The sequence below is a fragment of the Melospiza georgiana genome, chromosome 1 (genome assembly GCF_028018845.1).
Source record: "Melospiza georgiana isolate bMelGeo1 chromosome 1, bMelGeo1.pri, whole genome shotgun sequence".
NCBI classification, from domain to species: Eukaryota; Metazoa; Chordata; class Aves; order Passeriformes; family Passerellidae; genus Melospiza; species Melospiza georgiana.
Window position 1 is genome coordinate 154,425,589 of NC_080430.1, and position 23,407 is coordinate 154,448,995.

The 23,407-nt window shown below is 65.3% G+C and overlaps 2 protein-coding genes across 2 annotated transcripts; one reads left to right on the top strand and one right to left on the bottom strand.

Annotated features, from left to right (window-relative positions):
- Nucleotides 1-5,370: 5,370 nt before the first annotated feature.
- On the bottom strand, nt 5,371-13,022 carry GRINA (glutamate ionotropic receptor NMDA type subunit associated protein 1). Its single transcript, XM_058027397.1, has 7 exons — nt 12,976-13,022; nt 9,984-10,323; nt 8,465-8,577; nt 8,190-8,390; nt 7,404-7,532; nt 7,050-7,193; nt 5,371-6,221 (listed from the first exon to the last, which is right to left on the bottom strand). Exons 2-7 carry the CDS (start codon nt 10,291-10,293, stop codon nt 6,072-6,074), a joined length of 1,047 nt encoding a protein of 348 aa, XP_057883380.1. The 5' UTR covers nt 10,294-10,323; nt 12,976-13,022; the 3' UTR covers nt 5,371-6,071.
- A 1,813-nt stretch (nt 13,023-14,835) lies between these two features.
- On the top strand, nt 14,836-23,177 carry PARP10 (poly(ADP-ribose) polymerase family member 10). The gene is made up of 10 exons (XM_058031990.1): nt 14,836-14,995; nt 15,656-15,889; nt 17,018-17,236; nt 18,318-18,874; nt 19,803-20,015; nt 20,118-20,253; nt 20,384-21,337; nt 21,415-21,548; nt 21,618-21,795; nt 22,844-23,177. Exons 1-10 carry the CDS (start codon nt 14,836-14,838, stop codon nt 23,149-23,151), a joined length of 3,093 nt encoding a protein of 1,030 aa, XP_057887973.1. The 3' UTR covers nt 23,152-23,177.
- Nucleotides 23,178-23,407: the final 230 nt, after the last annotated feature.

The window sequence follows — 23,407 nt, forward strand, 5'->3', positions numbered from 1 at the left end:
AATGTGCAGGGGTCTCCTGGCCAGGGCTGCCCTCCACTCTCCCTGGGCTGATCCCACTGTCACTCCCCAGCCACTCACCAAGGAAGCCACCCCATGTCCTTCAGAGTCCCCTCTCTCTATCCCATTAGTGTTCCCTCAGCATCCCCTGGTGTCTCCCAGTGTCCTCCTTGTGTCATACAGTCTGTATTTTGTGTCCCCTCAATTTCCCGCAGTGTCCCACACTGGTGCCTGTGGCCTCTCTTCTCCATGCCCCCCCTGGCTCACATCCTGGCACTGCTGGCAATGGCCGTGGCCACTGCGGACATGGCTGAGTACAGGGGAAATGGGCCTTGTTATGGCCCCCTCTGACACTACACTCTCAGGGCCCCCCACCATCTCTGTCCCTCCCGCCATGGCCCTCCTGATGTCCCCCTGACCCTCTCATCCCATCATCCCCCTGACCCGTCTCTTTGTCCCCACAGGTGGGAGCCTCCCTAGGAACTCCCCCCACCTTGGGGGGCTTCTCCTGGCCACCGTGGCCATGGCAGTGGCCATTGGAACCCTCTAAGCCACGAGGCCAGCAAGGTCACTGTGTTCTTGCAAATCAGTGTGGAAAGCCACCAGGACGAAGGCCACCAGGACCCCCAGAGAAACAGAGGTCACCAAGACTAACGAGTACATTACGGCCATTATGATCTCTTTATTCATTGAGATCACTGTGAATGATAATGTTACTAGGGTCATTTTGGCCACTTTGGTCATTATTGTCATTGTGGCCTCCATGGTCAATGTAGCAAGGCGTCGATCCAGGAAATGCCCCATCAAGAGGGAGCAATGACAGGGCAGCAGGCCCAGCATGAGGGGGCTGGAATATCCAGGGCAGTGCGGGACAGCACAGACAGCAGAGATCTGGCAGCACCTGGGGCCATTTGGGCACCTCCCAATAGAGGGGTTTGGGAGTGGCAATGCCACGGCCACCTCCTAGCACTCCTTGGCTGCCTTGCCTGATGTAGCATCAAATTGCTGCTTATTCACCTGGTGTATCAAAATGTATCAAAACCTTAATCCTTGCTCGCCCGGTGCATCACATATTTATCATAAATTTGATCCTCGCTTGCCTGGTGAATCAAAAGTTAACCAAAATTTGCTGCTGACTCACCTGATGTATCTGCTACCAGCTCTTTAAACGCCTCTCCTGCAGGGTGCCTCATTTCCTAAAATAAAGCAGTTCCTGGAATTTTCATTACAGCTTTATTTTTCAAAGCTTGATCTACGAAGAGGTGCTGGAGAAATGTTCCTCCCTTTTTCCTTGTTCACTGTAGTCCCTCAGAAAGAACCTGGAGGGGCTGGAGCATGCCCAGGGAAGGGATGGAGCTGCGGAAATGTGTGGAGCACCAGGAAGGGCTGAGGGAGCTGGTGGGGGCTGCTCAGTGCAATTAAAAAAGGATGAACGATCAGTTTGGGGTCAGTTCCAAAGTTCCTGATTTGTGGTAACACGTCAGAGGAAGCATTGGGAGGAAAAAAAAAAAAGAAAACAGAATGAAGAAAGATGAAAAATAAAATGGAGAAATGGGGACAGAGGCAGCACCACCCATTTATTGATGGAAAAAACCCTGATGTTTCACTCAGGAAACTCTTTTTCCTTTCAAATCAGGGATTTTTCCTCTTTACCCGCTCATCTCCTGGAGTTGTGGTTCGGGAATTGTCCACAGGAGGGCAGCAGCGAGTGCGGGAAATCAGCAGCACTGCGCATGCCCCGCTCCCAGCTGCAGTTCCAGATGCCAACAGCAGGTGGCAGCACGAGCTGCTGGCACTGCCGAGCGCCCGCCCCGCCCATCCCAGCCCCGGGGGCTCTGCAATGGTTTGGGATGGAGCGACCTTAAAGCCCGTCCGGTGCAGCCCTGCCATGGGCAGGGACATCTTCCCCTGGGCTAGGCTGCTCCAGGCCCTACCCAGCCTGGCCTTGGACACAGCCAGGGATGGGGCAGCCAGAGCTTCTCTGGGCAGCCTGTGCCAGGGCATAACCACCATCACAGGGATAGATTCTTTCCCAATATCCCATCTTACTCTGCCCTGTGGCATTGGGGAGCCATTCTCCCTTGCCCTGCCCCTCCATGCCCTTGTCCAAAGTCTGTCCCCAGTTCTCCTGAAGCTCCTTTAGCCAGTGGATGGGGCTTTGGTGTTTTCATGGATCCTTCTCCAGACTGAACACCCCCAGCTGTCTCCACTGCAGAAGGGCTTCACCCCTCAAAGCACCTCCGTGGCCTCCTCTGGACTCACTTCAGCAGCTCCACATCTCCTCTGTGCTGTGGCCCAGAGCTGGCAGAGTGATCCGAGTAGGAATCTCTCAAGGGCTCAGTGCCTGCCCCACTCCCACCCCAGAACCAACACCCCGCAGGGAGCACCCGAAAGGCTCTTGGACTCTGGACTTGGCCTCCTGGCTGCAGCCCCAGTTCCTCCCCTGGTACCGTGGGCATGGGGCCAGCCAGGGTAGGAGGCAGCCCTGGGGCCAGTGGGACACAGAGCCAGTCAGGACAGGGGACACCGGAACACAGGGACAGTCAGGACAGCCCCGGGGAACAGCAGGACATGGGGACAGCCAGGGCAGCTCCAAGCCAGTGGGACACAGGGCCAGTCAGGACAGGGGACACCGGAACACAGGGACAGTCGGGACAGCCCCGGGGCTGTGGGACATTGGGACAGCCAGGACAGCCCCGGGGACAGCAGGACAGGAGGCAGCCCTGGGGCCTGTGGGACATGGGGACAACCAGGGCAGGAGGCACACCCGGGGTTGTGGGACATGGGGACAGCCAGGACAACCCCGGGGACAGCAGGACACACGGACAGCCAGGGCAGCCCCGGGGACAGCAGGACATGGGGACAGCCAGGGCAGGAGGCACACCCAGGGTTGTGGGACACGGGGACAGCCAGGACAGCCCGGGGGCTGTGGGACATGGGGACACGGGGACAGCCAGAGCAGCCCCGGGGCTGTGGGACATGGGGACAGCCAGGGCAGGAGGCACACCCAGGGTTGTGGGACACGGGGACAGCCAGGACAGCCCCAGGGCCGTGGGACACCGGGCCAGCCCCGGGGATCCTGTGTGTGACACTCGCATGGCCTCGGGGGTGGGACAGGGAGAGCAGCAGCACGACAGGTGCTGGGGAGGGGCTTCCAGAAATAAACAAACCGCAGGGTGGATCCGGAGGGCAGCAGAGAGGAGAAGCTGCCAGGGCAGCTCTGCTCCGTCAGGGGCGGCCCGGAGCCAGCAAATCAGGCAGGCTCTGCTCTGGAGATCAGGGACAGGGGACAGAGAGGGACAGGGGACAGAGAGGGACAGGGAATGGAGAGGGACAGGGAATGGAGAGGGAGCCCTGGGACAGGGGACAGAGAGGGAGCCCTGGGACAGGGACAGGGGACGGAGAGGGACAGGGGACAGAGAGGGACAGGGGACAGAGAGAGGAGCCCTGGGAGAGAGACAGGGGACAGAGAGGGAGCCCCCAGAAAGGGACAGAGGACAGAGAGGGACAGGGGACAGGGAGGGAGCTGGGGAGCACCGGGAGAGGGACACGGGACAGAGAGGGAGCCCCAAGAAAGGGACAGGGGACAGAGAGGGACAGGGGACAAAGAGGGAGCCCGGGAGAGGGACAGGGAATGGAGAGGGACAGAAAACAGAGAGGGACGGGGGACAGAGAGGGACCTGGGAGAAGGACAGGGAATGGAGAGGGACAACGGACAGAGAGGGACAGGGGACAGAGAGGGACCTGGGGACAGAGAGGGACCTGGGCAGTCCTGGGAGAGGAACAGGGGACAGACAGGCAGTCCTGGGAGAGGAAAGGCTTGATCTGGACCCCAGGAACAGAGCAGTGGGATGTGGAGCCCCAGGAACAGACAGGTGGGAGATGGATCTGAGGTGCTGCACCTCCCCACTGCTCTGTGAGCTCAGAAATGCCATCAGTCCCCAACGAGCAGCACCTGCGTGCCAAGCTCCTCCCAAGCTTATCAGGAGCACAGTCTGCTCCTAGGAATTCCTGCTGCATGGATAACAAGCTCCTCCTTTAACAAAACGGCCTTGGGAACTTATTTTTCTTGCCTGAACAACAACACAAGTGGAACATTTTCTCTGTGGAACTTCCAGAGATCTCCTAGCCTGAATCGCAGCCAAGATGGAAAACAGCCATGACCAAAGTCCACCCTCTCTCCTGTGACCTGCAAACGCTTCCTGGGAGCCTTGGAGCTCTCCTGCCCCTGGGCTGTGCCTGGCATTCCCTGGGAGAGGCCTCACCTTCGCTGTGCTGGGAGCCTGGGCTGCTCCCCCGGCCCTTGGGGCTCAACTCTGCAGAGGAGCAGAGCCACCGACCCTTCCCTGAGCCCTTCCCTGAGCCATTCCCGAGCTCCCAGGGTATTTCTCACAGGTGTAACCTTGTCCCTGTGTCCTTCCCGAGCTCCTGGGGCATTTCTCACACGTGTAACCCTGTTCCTGCCCCTATGCATCCCCCGTGCCCTTCCCAAGTTCCCAGGGCATTTCTCACAGTGTAACCCTGTCCCTGTGCCCTTCCCTGAGCTCCCAGGGCATTTCTCACAGTGTAACCCTGTCCCTGTGCACCCCCCGTGCCCTCCTGTGCCCCTGCCTGCTCCTTAGCTCTCTGTTTGGGCTGTGACTTCTGGGATGCTCCCCTGGGATATTTCACCCTTTAGATCTGGGTGAGTCAGACCAGGGTGATTTTAGCTTTAGATTTTTGTCTCTGTGTGCTTTAACCACTGAGTGAGCTTTGCCCACAAACCTTGTCACGCTTTTGCCTTTATTTCAAACCTCCTTTTGCTGGTGCCACCTTAAAACCCTTAAAAGCTGCTCTTAAAACTCTCAAACAGGAGAGGCCTGGGAGCAGCAGAGGAAGAGCAGGGAATGTTTCCCGAGGGAGAATGTGCAGACAGAAATACTGGCCAGGGCTGGAGCTGCCAAGGAGAGTGCCAGGAGCTGCCACAGGATGGACTGGGCATCAAGGAACCACGGAATGGTTGGGTTGGATGGAAAAGCCTCTGAGCCCAGCAGGTCGAGCACTGCTCCTGGCACTGCCCAGGCCACCCCAGACCATGTCCCCAAGTGCCACATACACACATCTGTTAATCCACCCCAGGGATGGGGACTCCAGCCCTGCCTGGGGCAGCAGTGCCTGGGCTCCACAGCCCCTTCCAGGAAGGAATTTCCCCATTATCCACCCTAAACCTCCCCTCAGCCTCAGGAAACAGGACCCAACCTCACCTGGCTGCCTCCTCTGGTCCTGCTGGGGTTCACCCTGAGCCTTCTTGTCCCCAGGCTGTCCTCAGCCCTGGTGGCACCCGACCCCAGCTGGAACGTGGTGGGGACAGCAGGACACCCTGGGATGGAGCCAGAGCCGTGGGAGATGAACAAGACAATTTATTAACAGCAGGACCAGGATGGGGCCTCGGCCACGCGGGGAGGGCAGGGGGGTCTGGGGGTGCCACAGGAGGGGCTGTGGCACGGGGGTGGGGACAGGCAGGTGGCAATGGGCGGGGCTGGTGGCTTGGGGGGTCTCAGAGTGTCTCCACATGAGGACAGTGGCTCAGAGCAGGAGGGTGCCACAGGCTCAGGGGTTCTGGGGACAGACAGGGACAGTGGCTCGAGGGGTTCTGGTGGTACACCCACGTGGGAACGGTGCCTCGGGGATGGCTGGAGGTGCCACAGGAATGTGGCACGGGGGGGCCTGGGGTGGGGACAGGCAGGGACAGTGGCCCGGGGGGATCTGCAGTGCTGCTGGCACTGCCCCTGCCTGTGCAGCTGGAGTGGTGACAGGGAGGGGACAGCGTGGTGGGGACAGGACAGGACAGAGGGGGGTCCAAAGTGCTTCCAGTCCGCGTTCAACGCAACGGGGTGGGGTAGGGGAGGAAAATCGTATTCACAGCAGGGAGGAGCAGGGGGCCGGGGGGGCCGTGGCAGCCCCGCACCAGCGAGCCCCCGCGGGGCAGGAACCGCCGGGGAACGCGATGAGAACGGCGACAAAACCGGCTACGGGGAGGGGATCCCGACCGGGGCGGGGCCGCGGCGAGCGGCGGGGCTGGGCGGGGGCGGCGGCTACTCCTTGGCCCGGCCGATGATGGCGAGGATGTAGAGGAAGATGTTGATGATGTCCGTGTAGAGGTTGAGCGCGGCGAAGATGTACTCCTCGGGGCTCAGCGCCAGCTGCTTGTTGCCCAGGATCAGCTGCGTGTCCACCGCCAGGAACTGCGGGACGGGGCACAACAGGTCCCATAAATCCCCCAGTCCCAAACCAGCCAGGCACAGCCTGCACCCTCCACCCTGCGTGTCCACCATCAGGAACTGTGGGACGGGGCAGTGTGGGGCAGGAGGAACCAGTGGATCCCACAGGTATCCTCCACCCCAAATCAGCCGGACACCCCAAGCACACCCTGAGTGTCCACTGCCAGGGACGGGGCAGTGTCAGGGGAGGGAGGAACAGACAGGTCCCATAAATCCCCTCCACCCCAAACCAGCCAGGTACCCCACGCACACTCTGCGTGTCCACCGCCAGGAACTGCAAGATGGGGCAGCGTCAGGGCAGGAGGAATCAGCAGGTCCCACAAATCCCCCAATCCCAAACCAGCCAGACACCCCGAGCACACCCTGCGTGTCCACCACAAGGAACTGCAGGACGGGGCAGTGTCAGGGGTGGGAGGAACCAACGGGTCCCATAAATACCCCAACCCTAAACCAGCCAGGCACACCCTGCACGCTTCACCCTGAGCACACCCTGTGTGTCCAGCAGCAGGAACTGTGGAACAGAGCACTGTGGGGAGCAAGAGGAACCACCAGGTCCTATAAATCCCTCCCACCACAAACCAGCCAAGCACACCCTGCTTGTCCACCTCCAGGAACTGTGGAATGGGGCAGTGTCAGGGGCAGGAGGAACCAACAGGTCCCATAAATCCCCCAATCCCAAATCAACCAGGCACCCCAAGCACACCCTGTGTGTCCCCAGTGAGCTGGAGCACCCAGGGGTGCTGGTGGCACTGCCCCCCCCCAGCAGCTGGGGGTCCCAGCCCCCCGACTCACGCAGGTGAAGAGCAGGGCCCCCAGCGAGGCGTAGACGATGTCCACAATGCGGTTCCGGATGAAGATGCAGAGGATGGAGAAGAGCACGAGCACCACCAGGCAGATGATGAGCACGCCCCGGCATGAGGTGAAGTCGTACTTGGTCTGTGGGGAGGGGGATTGGGGGGGTCAGAGCCTGGGGTGGAGCCCCCAGAGCCCGCAGGGAGCTGGGGAGGGCTGTACACCCCATCTGGAATCCAAAGGCCCATGAGAGGAGATCCCACAGCCCCCCAGGAGCCCAGAGGGAGTCACTGGGGTGTTTCCCCCCCAGTCTGGAGCCCCCCAGGCAGGAGCAGGGGCAGCCCTGGCGCTGACCTGCAGGGAGAAGATGACCACGGTGAAGCAGACGACGACGGTGATGCCGACAGCCATGATGACAGCCTCGGTGTCATAGAAGCTGGCGATCATCCCCACCATGTAGGACAGGCTGACAGTCAGGATGGACTGGCAAGGCAAAGGGGGAACCCATCAGGCCTGTGTGCCCAGCCTGGCACCCACAAATATGCCATGTGCCCCCAACCCAGCACCCTAAATCCTCTGTATGCCCCTGGTTCTGCAACCCCAAACCTGCCCTGTCACCCCACCCAGCTCCAAACCTGCCCCAAAACCCCTGTGGTGCAGCACCCCAAATCTGCCCCCTCAGCCTGGCACCTCCAAACCTGCTGTGTGCTCCCTGGCCTAGAACTCCCAAACCCACCCCACCAAGTGCCCCCACCTTGACACCCCCAAACCTTCCACATGCCCCCTGACTCAGCGTCTCCCAACCCTTTATGTGCCCCTGGCTCAGCACCCCTATACCCACCCCCACCATAGCACCCCAAACCTTCCATGTGCCCCCAACCCAACACCCTTAAACCCTCTGTGTGTTCCTGGCTCAGAAACCCCAATGCCCCACTATGGCACCCCCAAACCTTCCCCGTGCCCCAATCCCAGCACCCTTAAACCCTCTGTGTGCCCCTGGCTCAGCATCCCCAAACCCACCATGGCACCCCCAAACCCTCCATGCGCCCCCAGCCCAGCACCCTTAACCCCTGCCATGCCGTGCCCCTGGCCCAGGATGCCCCCACTCCCCACGCCCATCTAGCCGTGCCCCCAGCCCACCAGGGACACGAGGTTCCAGGGGTGCTTGCGGCGGAAGTCACCGCAGCAGCTGAGGACGATGAGGGAGATGAAGAACACGGCGTAGGACACGTAGTACGTCCACACGTTGCGCTGCACGAAGCCCCGCACGCCTTTGACGAAGGTGAAGACGGTCACGAAGGCGAAGGTGACGGTCAGCTGCAGCGTGAGCACCAGGAACACCTGGGGACGGGGGGCAGGGTCACAGGGGGGTCCCCCAATGCCCCGCACCCCGCCCCGAGCCCCCCGTGTCCCACCTTGCGGATGAAGGCCTGCCGGATGCTCTTGTCGTCCCAGTGCGCCGACGGGAAGTCCTGGTTGTCATAGTAGGAGGGGGGCCCGTCCTCGTGGTAGGTGCTGTGCAGGGGGGCTGTGGGGAGGGGGCACACTGCTTGAGACGGTCCCAGGAGCCATGGGGAGTGTCCCCCAAAGCCAGGTGTCACAGCTGGCATGGCTCGGGGCAGTGTCACCCCTCCCAGGGTCACAGCCAGTGCTGTCCCCAGTGGGCACAGTTCCCCAGGATCTGTTGGGAAGGAGCCACAGGGAGTGGAGCTCTGTGTCCCCCAAAGTCAGCTGTCACAGCTGGCACGGCTCTGGGCATGCCAGCACCATCCCTGGTGGGCATGGTCCCCCAGGACATGTGGGACAGCAGCCAGGAGCTACAGGGAGAGCCCCACAAAGCCATGGGTCACAGCTGGCATGGCTCTGGGCAGTGTCACCCCCATCCCAGGGTCCATCCCCAGTGGGCACAGTCCCCCAGATTCTGTGGGACAGCAGCCAGGAGCCATGGGGAGTGGAGCTCTGTGCCCCCCAAAGCCAGGTGTCACAGCTGGCACGGCTCTGGGCAGTGTCCCCCCTCCCAGGGTCACAGCCAGTGCCATCCCCATGGTGTGCATGGTCCCCAGGATGTGTGGGACAGCAGCCAGGAGCCATGGGGAGTGCTCCCCCAAAGCCAGGTGTCACAGCTGGCATGGCTTGGGGCAGTGTCACCCCTCCCAGGGTCACAGCCAGTGCCATCCCCATGGTGTGCATGGTCCCCAGGATGTGTGGGGCAAGAGCCACCGGGAGTGGAGCTCTGTGTCCCCCAAAGCCAGGTGTCACAGCTGGCACGGCTCTGGGCAGTGTCCCCTCTCCCAGAGTCACTGTCCCTGGTGGGCACAGACCCCCAGCTGCCCCCCAGGATCTGTGGGACAGCAGCCAGGAGCCACAGAGGGGTCCCTGCTGCCCCACTTGAGCCCCCTGAGCTGCCAGACCCCCCCACTGTCTGTGCTGCTCCCCCTCCAAGAGAGCCCCCCAGGGATTCCCTCAGTGCCCAAACCCAGGGGCTGCCCTGCACACCTGAACCCCCAGCCTCAGGCAGGAGCCCAGGTGTGTCACACACCCCCACGTGACAGCCAGCAGGGTCCCCCACCCAAGGGAACCAAACCCAGGGGCTGCCCTGCACACCTGAACCCCCAGCCTCAGACAGGAGCCCAGGTGTGTCACACACACAGCCCCATGTGACACCCAGGTGTGCCACACACCCCCATGTAACAACCCAGGGGCTGCCCTGCACACCTGAACCCCCAGCCTCAGGCAGGAGCCCAGGTGTGTCACACACCCCCGTGTGACAGCCAGGTGTGCCACACACCCCCATGTGACACCCAAGGGCTGCCCCACACACCTGAACCCCCAGCCTCAGACAGGAGCCCAGGTGTGTCACACACCCCCGTGTGGCAGCCAGGAGGGTCCCCCAGCCCATTTGCAGCCCCCCACCCCCCTTTTCCCGGTACTTACAGTCCTGGTCTCCGGGGACCATGGGCTGGGGCTGGGCATAGGGCGGCTGCCCATAGGGGCCCTGGGGGTAGGGCCCGGGCGGGGGGTACGGCCCGGGGGGGTACGGCCCGGCGGGGGGGTACGGCCCTGGCGGTGGGTACGGCCCCGGCCCCGGCGTGAAGCCCGGCTGCGGGTAGGGCGTGGGGCCAAACTGGGGCTGGGGGTACGGGGCCACGGGGTACGGGGGCTGCGGGTACGCTGGGGGGACCGCGGGCGGCTGCTGGCCCCCAAAACCGTCGTTCGTCACCAGGAAACTCTTCTCGTGGGACATGGTGGCGCGCAGGCTGCGGCCGCCTTGGTGCTGCGGGGGGAGACAGGGGGTTAGAGATGGTGGCATCGTCCCCCATGGCTGTCACCCACCTCCTCATCACCCCTCACAGCTTTCATCCCCCTCGTCTTCATTCCCCCCCAGTACAGCCATCAGCCCCTCATGGCTGTCCCCCCACAGCCATCACTCTGTCCTCAGTAGCCACAAAGGGCCTCCTTCCTCATCACCCCTCCACGGCCATCATCGGCCCCCCATGGCCATCAACCTCCTACTGCTGTCACCCCCTTCCTCATCACCCCCATGGCCATCAGCCCCCCAAGGCCATCATCGGGCCCCCCATGGCCATCAAACCCCCCATGGCCATCACCCTCCCACTGCTGTCACCCCCTTCCTCATCACCCCCATGGCCATCAGCCCCCCAAGGCCATCATCGGCCCCCCATGGCCATCAAACCCCTCCATGGCCATCATCGGCCCCCCATGGCCATCAAACCCCCTATGGCCATCACCCTCCCACTGCTGTCACCCTGTTCCTCATCACCCCCATGGCCATCACCCCTCCATGGCCATCATCAGCCTGCCATGGCCATCACCCTCCACCCTGGGGGTCCCATCTGGGAGATGCCCTAGGATGGGGGTCTCTACTCGGGGACACCCAGCATGGGGGTCCCCGCACTCGGAGACACCCGGGATGGGGGTCCCTCACTCGGAGGATGCCCCGGGATGGGGGTCCCTAGGATGGGGTCCCCGCACTCGGAGACACCCGGGATGGGGGTCCCTCACTCGGGGACACCTGGGATGGGGTTCCCTTCCTCGGGGGGTGCCTGAGATGGGGGTCCCTTACTCAGGGATGCCCAGGGATGGGGGTCCCTCACTTGGAAGATGCCTCAGGATGGGATTCCCGCGCTCGGGGGATGCCCAGGATGGGGGTCTCTCACTGAGGAATGCCCCTGGGATGGGGGTCCCGCACTCAAAGATGCCTGGGATGGGGGTCTCTCACTCGGGGGATGCCCGGGAATGGGGGTCCCACACTGGGGGGGATGCCCGGGGATGGGGGTCTCTCACTCAAGGTTGTCCTGGGATGGGGGTCCCTCACTCAGGGAATGCTCCAGTATTGGGGTGACCACTCAGGGGATGCTGGGGATGGGGGTCCCTCACTCGGGGAATGCCCGATATAGGGGTCCCTCACGCTGGGATTGCCTGGGATGGGGGTCTCGCACTCAAAGATGCCCTGGGATGGGGGTCCCTCACTCGGGAGATGCCCTGGGATGGGGGTCCCGCACTCAGGGATGCCCAGAATGGGGGTCCCCGCCATGGGGGGGTCCCATCCCGCTCCCCCCGCCCCCGTGCCCGCACAAGATGGCGGCGGTGAGGCCGTTGCCATGGCAACAGCCCCGGGGCTGGGATCGCTGCGCGGGACCGGGTGCGGGTCGGGGACCGCGGGGCGGAGAGCGGGGCTGGGATCGCCGTGCGGGCCCGGTTCAGGCCACGATTACCGGCAGCATTGCGGGGGAGCCCCGGCGCCGCTTCACTGCCCCCTTGGGCCGTCACCGCGAGCGGCGGCGTCCTGCCAGGCCCGTGCACAGGCCGCGGCCCCACCGCATCGAGCCGGGCGGGCTCCACCGCAGCCCCGGGGCCGCCCCCGCTCCCGGAGCCCGGTTACAAAACCGGGCGGTGCGGGAGGGGCGGCTGCGCCCTAGGCGGGGATCGCGCACTCGGCGGTGCGGTACCGGCACCGGTACCCGTGCGGGCTCGCTGCCGGTGCCGCAGCCTGGCAGGCGGCGGTGCCCAAGCGGTTCCGCCGCTGTTCCGGTGCCGCAGCGGCCCCGGCCCGGCCAACGGGCAGCGCCGGCCGGTGGCGCAACCACGGCGGCCGCGTGACGGCCCCGCGCCCCGGGCGGGCGGGCGGGCGGCGGGACGGGGGGGGGCCCGGCCCTGCGGCGCCGCGGGGGCGGCACCGACACCGACACCGGGCGGGGGGCGCGTTTCGGGCCCGGGCAGCTTTCCGGGATGTGTGGGGCACGGGAGACTCCCTGAACGGGGTCAGGGGCCGCGGCGCGCACCCCACATGGAGGCACGGGGGGCACCCCGAGCGGGGCCATGGGGTGCGGGCGCTGTGGGCTCGCAGGGTGCGGGGGGTGAACGCACCCGGACTGCGGGGATGCGGGGGGGCCGCATCACGGGGTGCGGGGGTGCCCGCAGCACGGCGTGCGGGGGACGCGGGGGAGCCGGCAGCACGGCGTGCGGGGGGCGCAGGGATGCCCACAGCCCGGCGGGCGGGGTTGCGGGGGTGCAGGTGCTCCCGCATCACGGGTTGCGGGGGTGCCGCCGCCCCCCCGGTTCTCTCCGAGTCCCGTAAGCCGCTTTGCCCTGACGCTCGGTAAAGCCCCGGCGCGGCCTATTTACGGCAGCAACGAGCCTAATCCCCGAGCGCTGCCGCGGGGGGAGCGGCCCGGAGACCCCCGCCGTCCCCGCGGCCGCGGGGTCCCGCTCGGCCCCGCTACCCCCGCCCCGCTACCCCCCCCCCCGCCTCGCACCGAACCCGTGCGCTGCGGACTGCGGCAGCGGGAAACGGCGGAGGGAACCGCGCTCGGGGGCTCCTCCGGAGCCTCCGCACCCTCCGCTCGCCGCCGGTACCCCTCACCCGAGCCCCGGACCCCCCGATCCCCCCGCGCCCCCCGCTCACCGGCCGGGCCGAGCTGCGCGGGGTCCGCTCGCTGCGCGCCGGGCGGGGCGGGGCCTGCAGGGGGCGGTGCTTTGAAGGGGGCGGGGACTGGGCGGGGCCCGGGCCGCTAATGCTGCGTAGGCCACAGGAGCTGATGAGGGGCGGGGCCTATTTGGGGGCGGGGCCAAGGGGCCGTGCAGCAGAGCGCCCCCTGGTGGCGGCAGCGCGCACTCGGCGCGGGCGGCCCCGGCCCCGCCGCGTCACGCGTGGGGACGGTCACGCGCCCGCCGTGACGCGCAGGGGACGGCTACGTGTCACCCTGTCACCCCTGGGGATGGCCCGTGCGCCTATATCATCCTTGTGTACCTCTTGGGGCTTATTCCATGTCCCCTTATCGCTTCTGGGATCGGTCCCGTGTCCCCTGGTCACGCGTGGGGACGGTCACGCGCCCGCGGTGACGCGCATGGGACAACCACGTGTCCCCCTGTCACCCCTGGGCATGGCCTGTGCGCCTACGTCATTCTCATGCAACTGTGGGGTTTTCTGGTGTCCCCTTGTCACCTTTGGAGTCAGTTCTGTGTCCCCTGGTCACTCGTGGGGCTTATCTCGTGTCCCCTTCTCATGTCTGGGGTCAGTTCTGTGTCCCCTGGTCACTCTTGAGGCTGGTCACAAGTCCCCCGGTAACGCGCAAGCGACAGCCAAGCGTCCCCCTGTCACCCCTGGGGATGGCCCGTGTGCCTACGTCATTCTCGTGTAACTCTGTGGGGCTTTTTTGGTGTCCCCTTGTCCCCTCTGGGGTCAGTTCTGTGTCCCCTGGTCACTCCTGGGGACGGTCACGCGCCCGCGGTGACACGCGAGGGACAGCCACATGTCCCCCTATCACCCCTGGGGATGGCCCTTGCGCCTACGTCATTCTCGTGTACCTTTGTGGGGCTTTTGCCGTGTTACCTTGTCACCTCTGGGGTCAGTTCCGTGTCCCCGGTCACTCGTGGGGCCGGTCACGCACAAGGGACAGTCACTTGTCACCCGTGGTGCTGCTCCCGTGTCCCGCGTGTGGCCGCTCCCGCAGTCCCCAGTCCCCCTCTGCCGGACGGCCCCGCGTCCCCGCGTCCCGCGTGGGGGCTGTCCCGTGTCCCCACCCCGGTCCCGCCCCCTGCCCTTCCCCTTCCTGTTTTGGTCCCGTTTCGGTTTCTGTTCTCGGCCGGGGCGGAGCCTCGCAGCGTCCGGTGCGTGGGGGGCCCTGCCCCGCGGGGAGTGGGGGGACCCTGCCGGGGGGTGTGGGACCTCCATGGGGCTGGGGGGGTCCCGGGAGATCGGGGGATCCCGATCCGGTGCGGGGTGGGGAGGCCCTGCCGGGGGGTGTGGGACCCCCACGGAGCTGGGGGTGCTGGGGCCATCGGGGGGTCCCGGTCCGGGGTGTGGGACCTCCATGGGGCTGGGGGGTCCCGGGCGATCGGGGGGTCCTGATCCGGTGCGGGGTGGGGGGGCTCTGCCGGGGGGTGTGGGACCCCCACGGAGCTGGGGGTTCCGGGGCCATCGCGGGGTCCCGGTCCGGGGTGTGGGACCTCCATGGGGCTGGGGGGTCCCGGGCGATCGGGGGGGTCCCGATCCGGTGCGGGGTGGGGGAGCTCTGTCGGGGGCTGTGGAACCCCCACGGGGCTGGGGAGGTGCGCGGCGATCGAGGGGTCCCGCCCTGGGGCGGGGGTCCCGGGGCTAAAGGGGGGTCCCGCCCCGGGGACGCGGGGCCGAGGGGACCCTCGGTCCGGGGAGGGGCACGAACGGGGAGTTTGGGGAGGGGGCTTGGGGTCACGGGGCGTCCCAGCGGGCTGGGGAGGGAGGGGGCGTAAAGGACCCCAGCCCCACACGTGTGTGTGGCCCAGGATGGCCGGGGGGGTGCTGGAGGTGCGAGGGGTGCCCCCCGACGCCCCCGAGGAGCTGCTGGTGCTGTACTTCGAGAGCCGGCGGCGCTCGGGCGGGGGGCCCGTGCAGAGCTGCCAGCGCCTCGGGCCCCTCCTCTTCCTCACCTTTGAAGACCCCCAGGGTAAGCGTGGGCAGGGGGGCATGTCCCGGTTCAGCTGGGAGCACTGGGGTGGGATTTGGGGGTCCCGGTCCCACAGGGAGCACTGGGGTGGGATTTGGGGGTCTCAGTTGCAATGGAAGCACTGGGGTGGGATTTGGGGATCTCGGTCCCACTGGGAGCACTGGGATGGGATTTGGGGGTCTCGGTTCCACTGGAAGCACTGGGATGAAGTGTGTAACCATCCCAGTCCTACTGGGAGCACTGGGAGGGGATTTGGGGGTTTCAGTCCTCCTGGGATCATTGGGGTGGTATTTGGCGTTCCCAGTCCCACTGGGAGCACTGGGATAGGGTGTGTGGGTTCCCAGCCCCACTGGGAGCACTGGGATAGGGTGTGGGGGTTCCCAGCCCCACTGGGATAAGATGTGGGGGATCCCAGCCCCACTGAGATGGGGTGTGGGGGTTCCCAGCCCCACTGGGATAAGATGTGGGGGATCCCAGCCCCACTGGGATGGGGTGTGGGGGATCCCAGCCCCACTGAGATGGGGTGTGAGGGTTCCCAGTCCCACTGGGATGGGCTGAGGGGTTCCCAGCCCTGCTGGGATCACTGGTGAGCGGTGCTGTGCCCCCGGGGGTCGCAGGGGTGCTGGGTGAGCCCCCAGTGACCCTGCCTTCCCTCCCCAGACGCACAGAACGTGTTGGCCCACGGCAGCCACAGGCTCGGGGGAGCCGAGCTGGGGGTGCGCCCGGCCCCCCCCTGGGACCCCTCCCACCTGCTACTGCGGGGTCTGGAGCCCGGGACCCCCCCCGAGCACCTGGGGACCCTGCTGGGTGTGTCCCCTGGCACTGTCACCCTGTGCCAGGGCTCAGTGCCCGGCTGGAGCCTGCTGCGGCTGCAGGAGCCCCTGAGCCCCCCAGGTGGGACTGGGGACACTGGGGGGCACCAGGGTGGCATTTTGGGGTGCAGATTCTGCCGGGTGTCCTGGTGCCAGGGGTGGGAGTGTTGGGGGGCTTGAATGCTAATGGGCTGGGGGGTCTGGGGGACACACCAGGGTGGCATTTTGGGGCATGGGTTCTGCTGGGCGCCCTGGTGCCAGGGATGGGAGTATTGGGGGGCAGCGGGCTGATGGGCTGGAGGGTCTGGGGCTGACATCGGGGTGGTGTTTTGGGGTATGGGATCTGCCAGGTGCCCTGGTGCCAGGGGTAGGAGTGTTGAGTGGGCTGATGATCTTGGGGGGACACCAGGGTGGCATTTTGGGGCGCGGGTTCTGCCAGGTGCCCAAACCCTGGGCATGACAGCACCATGGGGGCGGTGGCCCGGCCATGGTGGCGGGGGTGGCACAGCCATGGTGGGCGTGGTGACACGGCCATGGTGGGGGAGGTGGCACGGCCATGGTGGGGGCAGTAGCCCAGCAATGGTGATGGCAGTGGCAGGGCCATATTGGGGGTGGTGGCACAGCCATGGTGGGGACAGTGACATGGCCATGGTGGGGGTGGTGGCACAGCCACAGTGAGGGCAGTGGCACGGCCATGGTGGGGACGGTGGCAGGGCCATGGTGGGGGCAGTGGCATGGCCATGGTGCAAGCAGTGGCATGGCCATGGTGGGAGCAGTGACATGGCCATGGCAGGGAAGGTGGCATGGCCACGGTGGAGGCAGTGACATGGCCATGGGGACGCGGTGACACAGCCATGGTGGGGGCGATGGCATGGCCACGGTGGGGGCATGGTGTCACGGCCATGGAGACGCGGTGGCACGGCCATGGTGGGAGCAGTGACATGGCCATGGTGGGAGCAGTGACATGGCCATGGTGGGGGCAGTGGCATGGCCATGGCAGGGATGGTGACACGGCCACGGTGGAGGCAGTGACATGGCCATGGGGACGCGGTGGCACAGCCATGGTGGGGGCGATGGCATGGCCACGGTGGGGGCGGTGGCACGGCCATGGTGGAGGTGGTGACATGGCCATGGCGACGTGGTGGCACGGCCATGGTGGGGGCAATGGCACGGCCATGGGGACGCGGTGCCAGCGCTGCCCGTTCCCCAGAGTTGGCATCAGCGGAGCAGCGGGCACGGCGGCGGGGACTGGCATTGCTGCGGGTACCACGGAGCCCCGCGGTGCGGGTGAGGGCATTGGGGACGGCGCTGAGCCGGGACCTGCTCGAGCTCTACTTTGAGAACCGGCGCAGCGACGGCGGCCGCGTCAGCGACGTGCGGGTGCTGCCAGGGGGGCACGGGGCCATTGTCACCTTCCAGGAGCCGGCAGGTAAGGGCATGGTGCCAGGGAGCCAGGGCTGATTGCACAGGGACAGGGTGATCATGGGCGCATGGGAATGGGGCGCCAAGGTGCCTTTGGTGCGGGAACAGGGTAGTGAGGTGGGCATGGTGCCATTTGCACAGGAATGTGCATGAGAATGGGGTGCCAAGGTGGGCACGATGCCCTTGGTGTGGAAAGAGATGGTGAGGTGGGCACAGTGCCCTTGGTGCAGGAATGGTGTGCCAAGGTGGGCATGGTGTTCTTCGTGTGGGAACAGAGTGGTGAGGTGGGCACGGTGCCATTTGCACAGGAACTGGGTGGGGGCATAGGAATGGGGTGCCAAGGTGGGCATGGTGCCATTGGTCTAGAAACAGTATGGTGAGGTGGGTACAGTACCCTTGATGTGGAATGGGATGGTGAGGTGGGCACAGTGCTGTTTGCTCAGGAACAGGGTGATCATGGGCGGATTGGAATGGCGTGCCAAAGTGGGCATGGTGCCCTCAGTGTGAAATGGGGTGCCAATGTGGGCACAGTGCTCTCAGTGCTGGAACGGGGTGGTGAGGTGGGCATGGTGCCCTTGGTATGGAATGGGGTGGTGAGGTGGGCATGGTGCCATTTGCTCAGGGACAGGGTGATCATGGGTGCATGGGAATGGGGTGGTGCCAAGGTGCTCATGGTGCCCTTGGTGCGGGAACAGAGTGCCAAGGTGGGCACGGTGCCCTTGGTGCAGGAACAGCGGGGTGAAGTGGTCACAGTGCCATTTGCAAAGGAACAGGGTGATCATGGGAACATGGGAAGGGGGTGCCAAGGTGGGCACGGTGCCATTTGCACAGGAATGGTTATCATGGGTGGATGGGAATGGGGTGCCAAGCTGGGCACGGTGCCATTTGCACAGGAACAGGGTGATGGGTACATGGGAAAGGGGTGCCAAGGTGGGCACAGTGCCATTTGCAAAGGAACAGAGTGATCATGGGGACATGGTAGCGGGGTGCCAAGGTGGGCACGGTGCCATTTGCACAGGAACGGGGTGATCACAGGAGCACAGGGAGCCGCTCTGTGCCACCAGCTGCCCGTCCCTTTGTCCCCACAGCCGCAGAGCGGGTGCTGCAGAGGCCACACCGCCTGCAGGACACGGTGCTGGAGCTCACCCCCCACTTTCCCTTCCTGGAGCTGCTGGAGGAGAACACGGACGTGCCCCCGGACGCTGTCCCCGCTCCGGACAGAGCCTCTCCTCCTGACACGGAGCCCCTGCTGGTCAGGGAGCCCTTGCTGGACACAGATTGCCCGTCGGACTCAGTGCCAACCTCAGACCCTGCTGTGGCACACACGAACCCCACACTGGACACAGCGCCAGCGCCAACAGTGCCAACATCACACCCACGGCCGGGGCAGCCCCCAGCCACCTTCCCCCGCAGGGACAAGGACACAGAGGGGCTCAGGGCCGTGCCCAGCCAGGCCCAGCCCCCCAGGCCCATGTCGGTGGTGGTGCCAGAGCCGGTGTCAGCAGTGTCGGTGCAGGACGAGGCGCTGGTGCCAGCGGAGCCGGGAGCCGTGCGCTACCTGCAGCAGCACTACCAGGACATGCTCAGCAGCGTCCCCGAAGTGTCCCTGCTGCCACTGGAGGGGGGGGACATCTCTGGCTTCCGGGTGAGCTGCAGGCAGGAGCAGGCGAAGTTGTGGAATTCACAGAATGACTAGGTTGGAAGAGGCCTTAAAGAGCATCGAGTGCAGGGGTGTGGGCAGGTACAGGCAGGTGAAGGCAGGTACAGGCAAGTGCAGACAGGTGTGGGCAGGTACAGGCAGGTGTGGGCAGGTACAGACAGGTGCAGGGAGATGTGGCCAGGTGCAGACAGCAGTACAGGGAGGTGCAGGTAGGTGTGGGCAGGTACAGGTAGGTGAAGGCAGGTACAGGCAAGTGCAGACAGGTGTGGGCAGGTACAGGCAGGTGCAGACATGTGTGGGCAGGTACAGGTAGGTGTGGGCAGGTGCAGGCAGGTGTAGGCAGGGGCGTGAGCAGGTGCAAGCAGGTGCAGGCAGCAGTGCAGGGAGGTACAGGTAGGTGCAGGCAAGGGTGTGGGCAGGTGCAGACAGCAGTGCAGGGAGGTGTGGGCAGGTACAGGCAGGTGTGGGCAGATGCAGGCCACAGAGCAGGGAGGTACAGGTAGGTGCAGGCAGGTACAGGTGCAGACGGGGGTGTGGGCAGGTGCCGGCAGCAGTTCAAGGAGGTGCAGGCAGGTGTGGGCAGTACAGGCAGGTGCAGACCAATGTGGGCAGGTGCAGGCAGCAGAGCAGGGAGGTACAGGTAGGTACAGGCAGGTATAGACAGGTGCAGGCAGGTGTGGGCAGGTGCAGGCAGCAGTGCAGGCAGGTGTGGGCAGGTGCAAGCAGGTGCAGACAGCAGTGCAGGCAGGTGTGGGCAGGGGTCTCTGCTGCACTCCCACCTCCCTGTGCTCACAGCACACCCTGGTGCCAGGGGCTGCCAGCCCCGTGGTGCTGCCCACGCTGCCTGCAGGTGAGTGGGGAGCTGGGCAGGCGCTGGTGCCCAGATGCTGACCCTTTGCCCCTCTGCTGACAGGTGAGCGGGGAGCTTGGCCAGTGCCAGGCCATGGTGGATTTCCTGCAGAGCCTGCTGGACTCTGTGGCCTCGCACCCCACAACCCTGCACTTTCCGGGTGTTGCCCGCTTCCTGCGGGACCCGGCTGGGCAGAGCCTGCTGCAGCAGCTGGAGAGCCGCTTCCAGTGCGTCATCCAGCTGGACGGTGAACCCTGGAGCCCTCCAGATCCCCAGGTGCAGCCTCGTGCGGAGGGAGGGGTCTGGCAAGTGGGTGCCGTTGTGCTGGTCCCTGCTGTGCCACAGCAGCGTTGGTGATGCCACCCTTGATCCCCACAGCTGCAGCTGGAGGAGCTGCTGCCCCCAAGCAGGGAGCCCCGGCCACACTCCTGGCACCAGGACCTGCCTGAGGGCCACAATGCCACTGCTGATGGCGATGGTGATGGTGGTGACCACGGCTTCCATTCCAGCGCAGGTGAGGGGCGAGGGTGACACTTTGGTGCCCGCTCTGCGTGTGCTGCGGTGGGATGAGGAGGCCACAGGTGCTGGTCCTCCCCAGGACATGGTGGCGGGGCCTCATGGCTGACACCCCGCTGCTCCCACAGAGGAGATCAAGGAGTTACTGGCAGCACTGCGCCCGAGCGACGCCGACGGCCGTGGCAGCCCCGACCCATGGCCTGACACCCTCCCTGGTGACGAGTGGGACCCCAACGCTGCGTTCATCTGTGCAGCTGGTGGTGATGGTGCCAAGGAGCTGCTGTCGGACACCGGCGTGGAGGAGGAGGAGGAAGAGGAGGTGCAGATGGCCCTGGCCATCCAGTTCTCCATGGACCACGCGAGGCACGAGCAGGAGGAGCTGGCACGCGCCACCTCTCTGTCCCTGAGCTCCTACAGCCGTGAGCAGGAGCAGGAGCAGGCCCAGGAGGATGCCTGCCTGCTGGCCGCACAGGAGGCCTCGCTGGAGGAGGCGCTGCTGGCGGCGGACACGGCACGGGTGACGCTGTTCTGCTCCTCCGAGCAGGACGCCTCAGCGGCGGCACAGGAGCTGGAGCGGGCGCTGGCGGGGCGGCTGCGGGCGCAGGACGTGGCGAGCGAGCGGCTGCGGGTGCTGCCAGCTGCCGGGCGCTGCGCGCTGGTGCTGCTGCAGTGCCGGCACACCGTGCAGCTCAGTCTGCATGGTGACACCGCCACGCTGCGCGGCTTCGCCGAGTACACGGCCCTGGCTGCCCAAGAGCTCGCCTTGCTGCTCCACCGTCTGCCACCGCCGGGGCACGGTGCCACCGCTGACCCCACTGACCCCACTGCCACCGCTGCCGCCGCTGCCACCGCACACTGGGTGCGCTGGGACCCCTCTGGCACCGCTGTGCCCTATGCCCCCGAGGCAGCAGCGCTGCTGGAGCAGGCCTGGTCACACCAGGAGCGCCGGCTGGATCTGGTGCTGGATGGGCGGCCCTTCACCGTGGATTTGGAGCGCATGGAGGAGTTTGACATCGGCAGCGCCCGCGCCGTGCCCGTCTGCCGCAGCCAGCCCCCGCTGGACAGCGCCTTCTTCCTGCTCGGTGCGTGTGGGTGCCATGGGGCCAGCCGTGCCTCTCGCTGTGCCCACACTCACCAGGGCTTTATCCGTGTATGGCAGGGCCAGAGGTGGCTGGGCTGGAGGAGGAGGTGCGGCTGATGGTGCTGGCTGAGGACTCGGAGGAGTTTGCCGACACGGTGCGCCACTTCTGCAGCACTCTGGAGGAGCTGCACAGCCAGATCAGCATTGTGCAGGTGGGGCTGGGCACAGGGGACCCCCAGGGTGTTCCCGTGGCGCAGCAGTGACACGGCGGTGCCCAACAGGTGCAGAAGCTGATCCATCCAGTGCTGTACAAGCAGTACCAGCTGAAGAAGGGCAGCGTGAAGCGCGCCTGTGCCGCCGGCACCGTCGTGGAGCGCGTCCTCTTCCACGGCACCACCAAGGCCTCCAGCTGCGAGATCTGCCTGCACGGCTTCAACCGCAGCTTCTGTGGGAAGAATGGTGAGTGCCAGGCACATGGGGGGTGACCAGGGGTGCCCTTGGTGCAGGAACAGGGCACCAAGGAGGGGCATGGTGCCAGCAGCATGGGAACGGGGCACCAAGGTGGGGCACGGTGCAATCAGCATGGAACAGGGCACCAAGGGGGGGCACGGTGCAATCAGCATGGAACAGGGCACCAAGGGGGGGCACGGTGTCATTGGCATGGGAACAGGGCACCAAGGGGGGTCATGGTGCCATCAGCATGGGAACAGGGCACTAAGGGGGGACATGGTGTCATTGGCATGGGAACAGGGCACCAAGGGGAGCACGGTGTCATATTGGCATGGGTACAGGGTGTCCATGTGGGCATGATGCTGACAGCACCATGAGAACAGGGCACTGGTTGCCAATGGCATGGGAGTGGGGTGGCAAGGTGGGCATGGTGCCATTGGTGTAGGAACGGGGTGGAGAGGTGGGCACAGTGCCATTTGCACAAGAACAGGGTGATAATGGGTGCATGGGAAGGGGGTGGTGGCCAAGGTGGTGGTGCCAAGGTGGGCATGGTGCCATTTGCACGGGAACGGGGTGCTCATGGGTACATGGGAATGGGATGCCAAGGTATGCACGGTGCCATTGGTGTAGGAATGGGATGGTGAAGTGGGCACATTTGCACAGGAACAGGGTGATCACAGGTGCATGGGAATGGGGTGCCAAGGTGGGTATGGCACCCTCGGTGTGGAATGGGTGGTGAGATGAGCACAGTGCCGTTTGCATAGTAACAGGGTGATCATGGGGGCATGGGAATGGGGTGCCAAGTTGGGCACGGTGCCCTCAGTGTGGAACAGGGTGGTGAGGTGGGCACAGTGCCCTTGGTGTGGAACGGGGTGGTGGGGTGAGCACGGTGCCATTTGCACAGGAACAGGGTGATCACAGGTGCATGGGAAGGGGTTTCCAAGGTGGGCACGGTGCCCTCAGTGTGGAATAGGGTGCCAATGTGGCCCCAGGGTGCCGATGTGCTCCCGGTGCCACCGGCACACCTCCGGTGCCCCAGCTGATGCCCATCCTGCAGCCACGCTCTACGGCCATGGCGTTTACTTCGCGGTGCGCGCGGCGATCTCGGCGCGGGACCGCTACTCCCCGCCCAGCGCCGACGGCACCAAGTTCATCTTCATGGCCAAGGTGCTGACCGGGGAGTTCACGGCCGGGCAGCAGGGGCTGCGGGCACCCCCTCCGCGCGAGGGCTCCGGGGCGCCGCAGCGCTACCACAGCGTGGTGGATGACCCGCGGCAGCCCGACATCTTCGTCATCTTCAACGACACCCAGGCCTACCCGCAGTACCTCATCACCTGCCGCAGCCGCCACGGGGGCCCCCTCTGAGCCCCCCGGCAGGGGCTCTGCTACAACGACCCCTTTTTATCCTCTCGCCGTCCCCTGGCACTGGTGCCAAAGTGGGGGTTACGGTGTCTGGGCGCTCAAGGTGTGCAGGGATGTTCCTGCCCTGTCCAGGAGCTCACAGTGGGGGGATCCTCACTTGGGGACACTCCTGGGCACCCTCGTGCCAGGGCAGCAGGTGGGCAGGAGGACTTTGGGTCACCTGTGTGACACCAGTGAAGTTTAGAATAAAACTGAAAAT

Excerpts from the sequence above, each read along its gene's own strand:
- GRINA (XM_058027397.1), bottom strand. The coding sequence starts at position 10,293 with ATGTCCCACGAGAAGAGTTTCCTGGTGACGAACGACGGTTTTGGGGGC. Across the intron at positions 8,578-9,983 it reads GGTCCCCGGAGACCAGGACT|CCCCCCTGCACAGCACCTAC; the intron begins GTAAGTACCGGG and ends CCCTCCCCACAG. Across the intron at positions 7,194-7,403 it reads TGGTCATCTTCTCCCTGCAG|ACCAAGTACGACTTCACCTC; the intron begins GTCAGCGCCAGG and ends CCCTCCCCACAG.
- PARP10 (XM_058031990.1), top strand. The coding sequence starts at position 14,836 with ATGGCCGGGGGGGTGCTGGAGGTGCGAGGGGTGCCCCCCGACGCCCCC. Across the intron at positions 18,875-19,802 it reads GGGACATCTCTGGCTTCCGG|GTGAGCGGGGAGCTTGGCCA; the intron begins GTGAGCTGCAGG and ends CTCTGCTGACAG. Across the intron at positions 21,338-21,414 it reads CAGCGCCTTCTTCCTGCTCG|GGCCAGAGGTGGCTGGGCTG; the intron begins GTGCGTGTGGGT and ends CGTGTATGGCAG.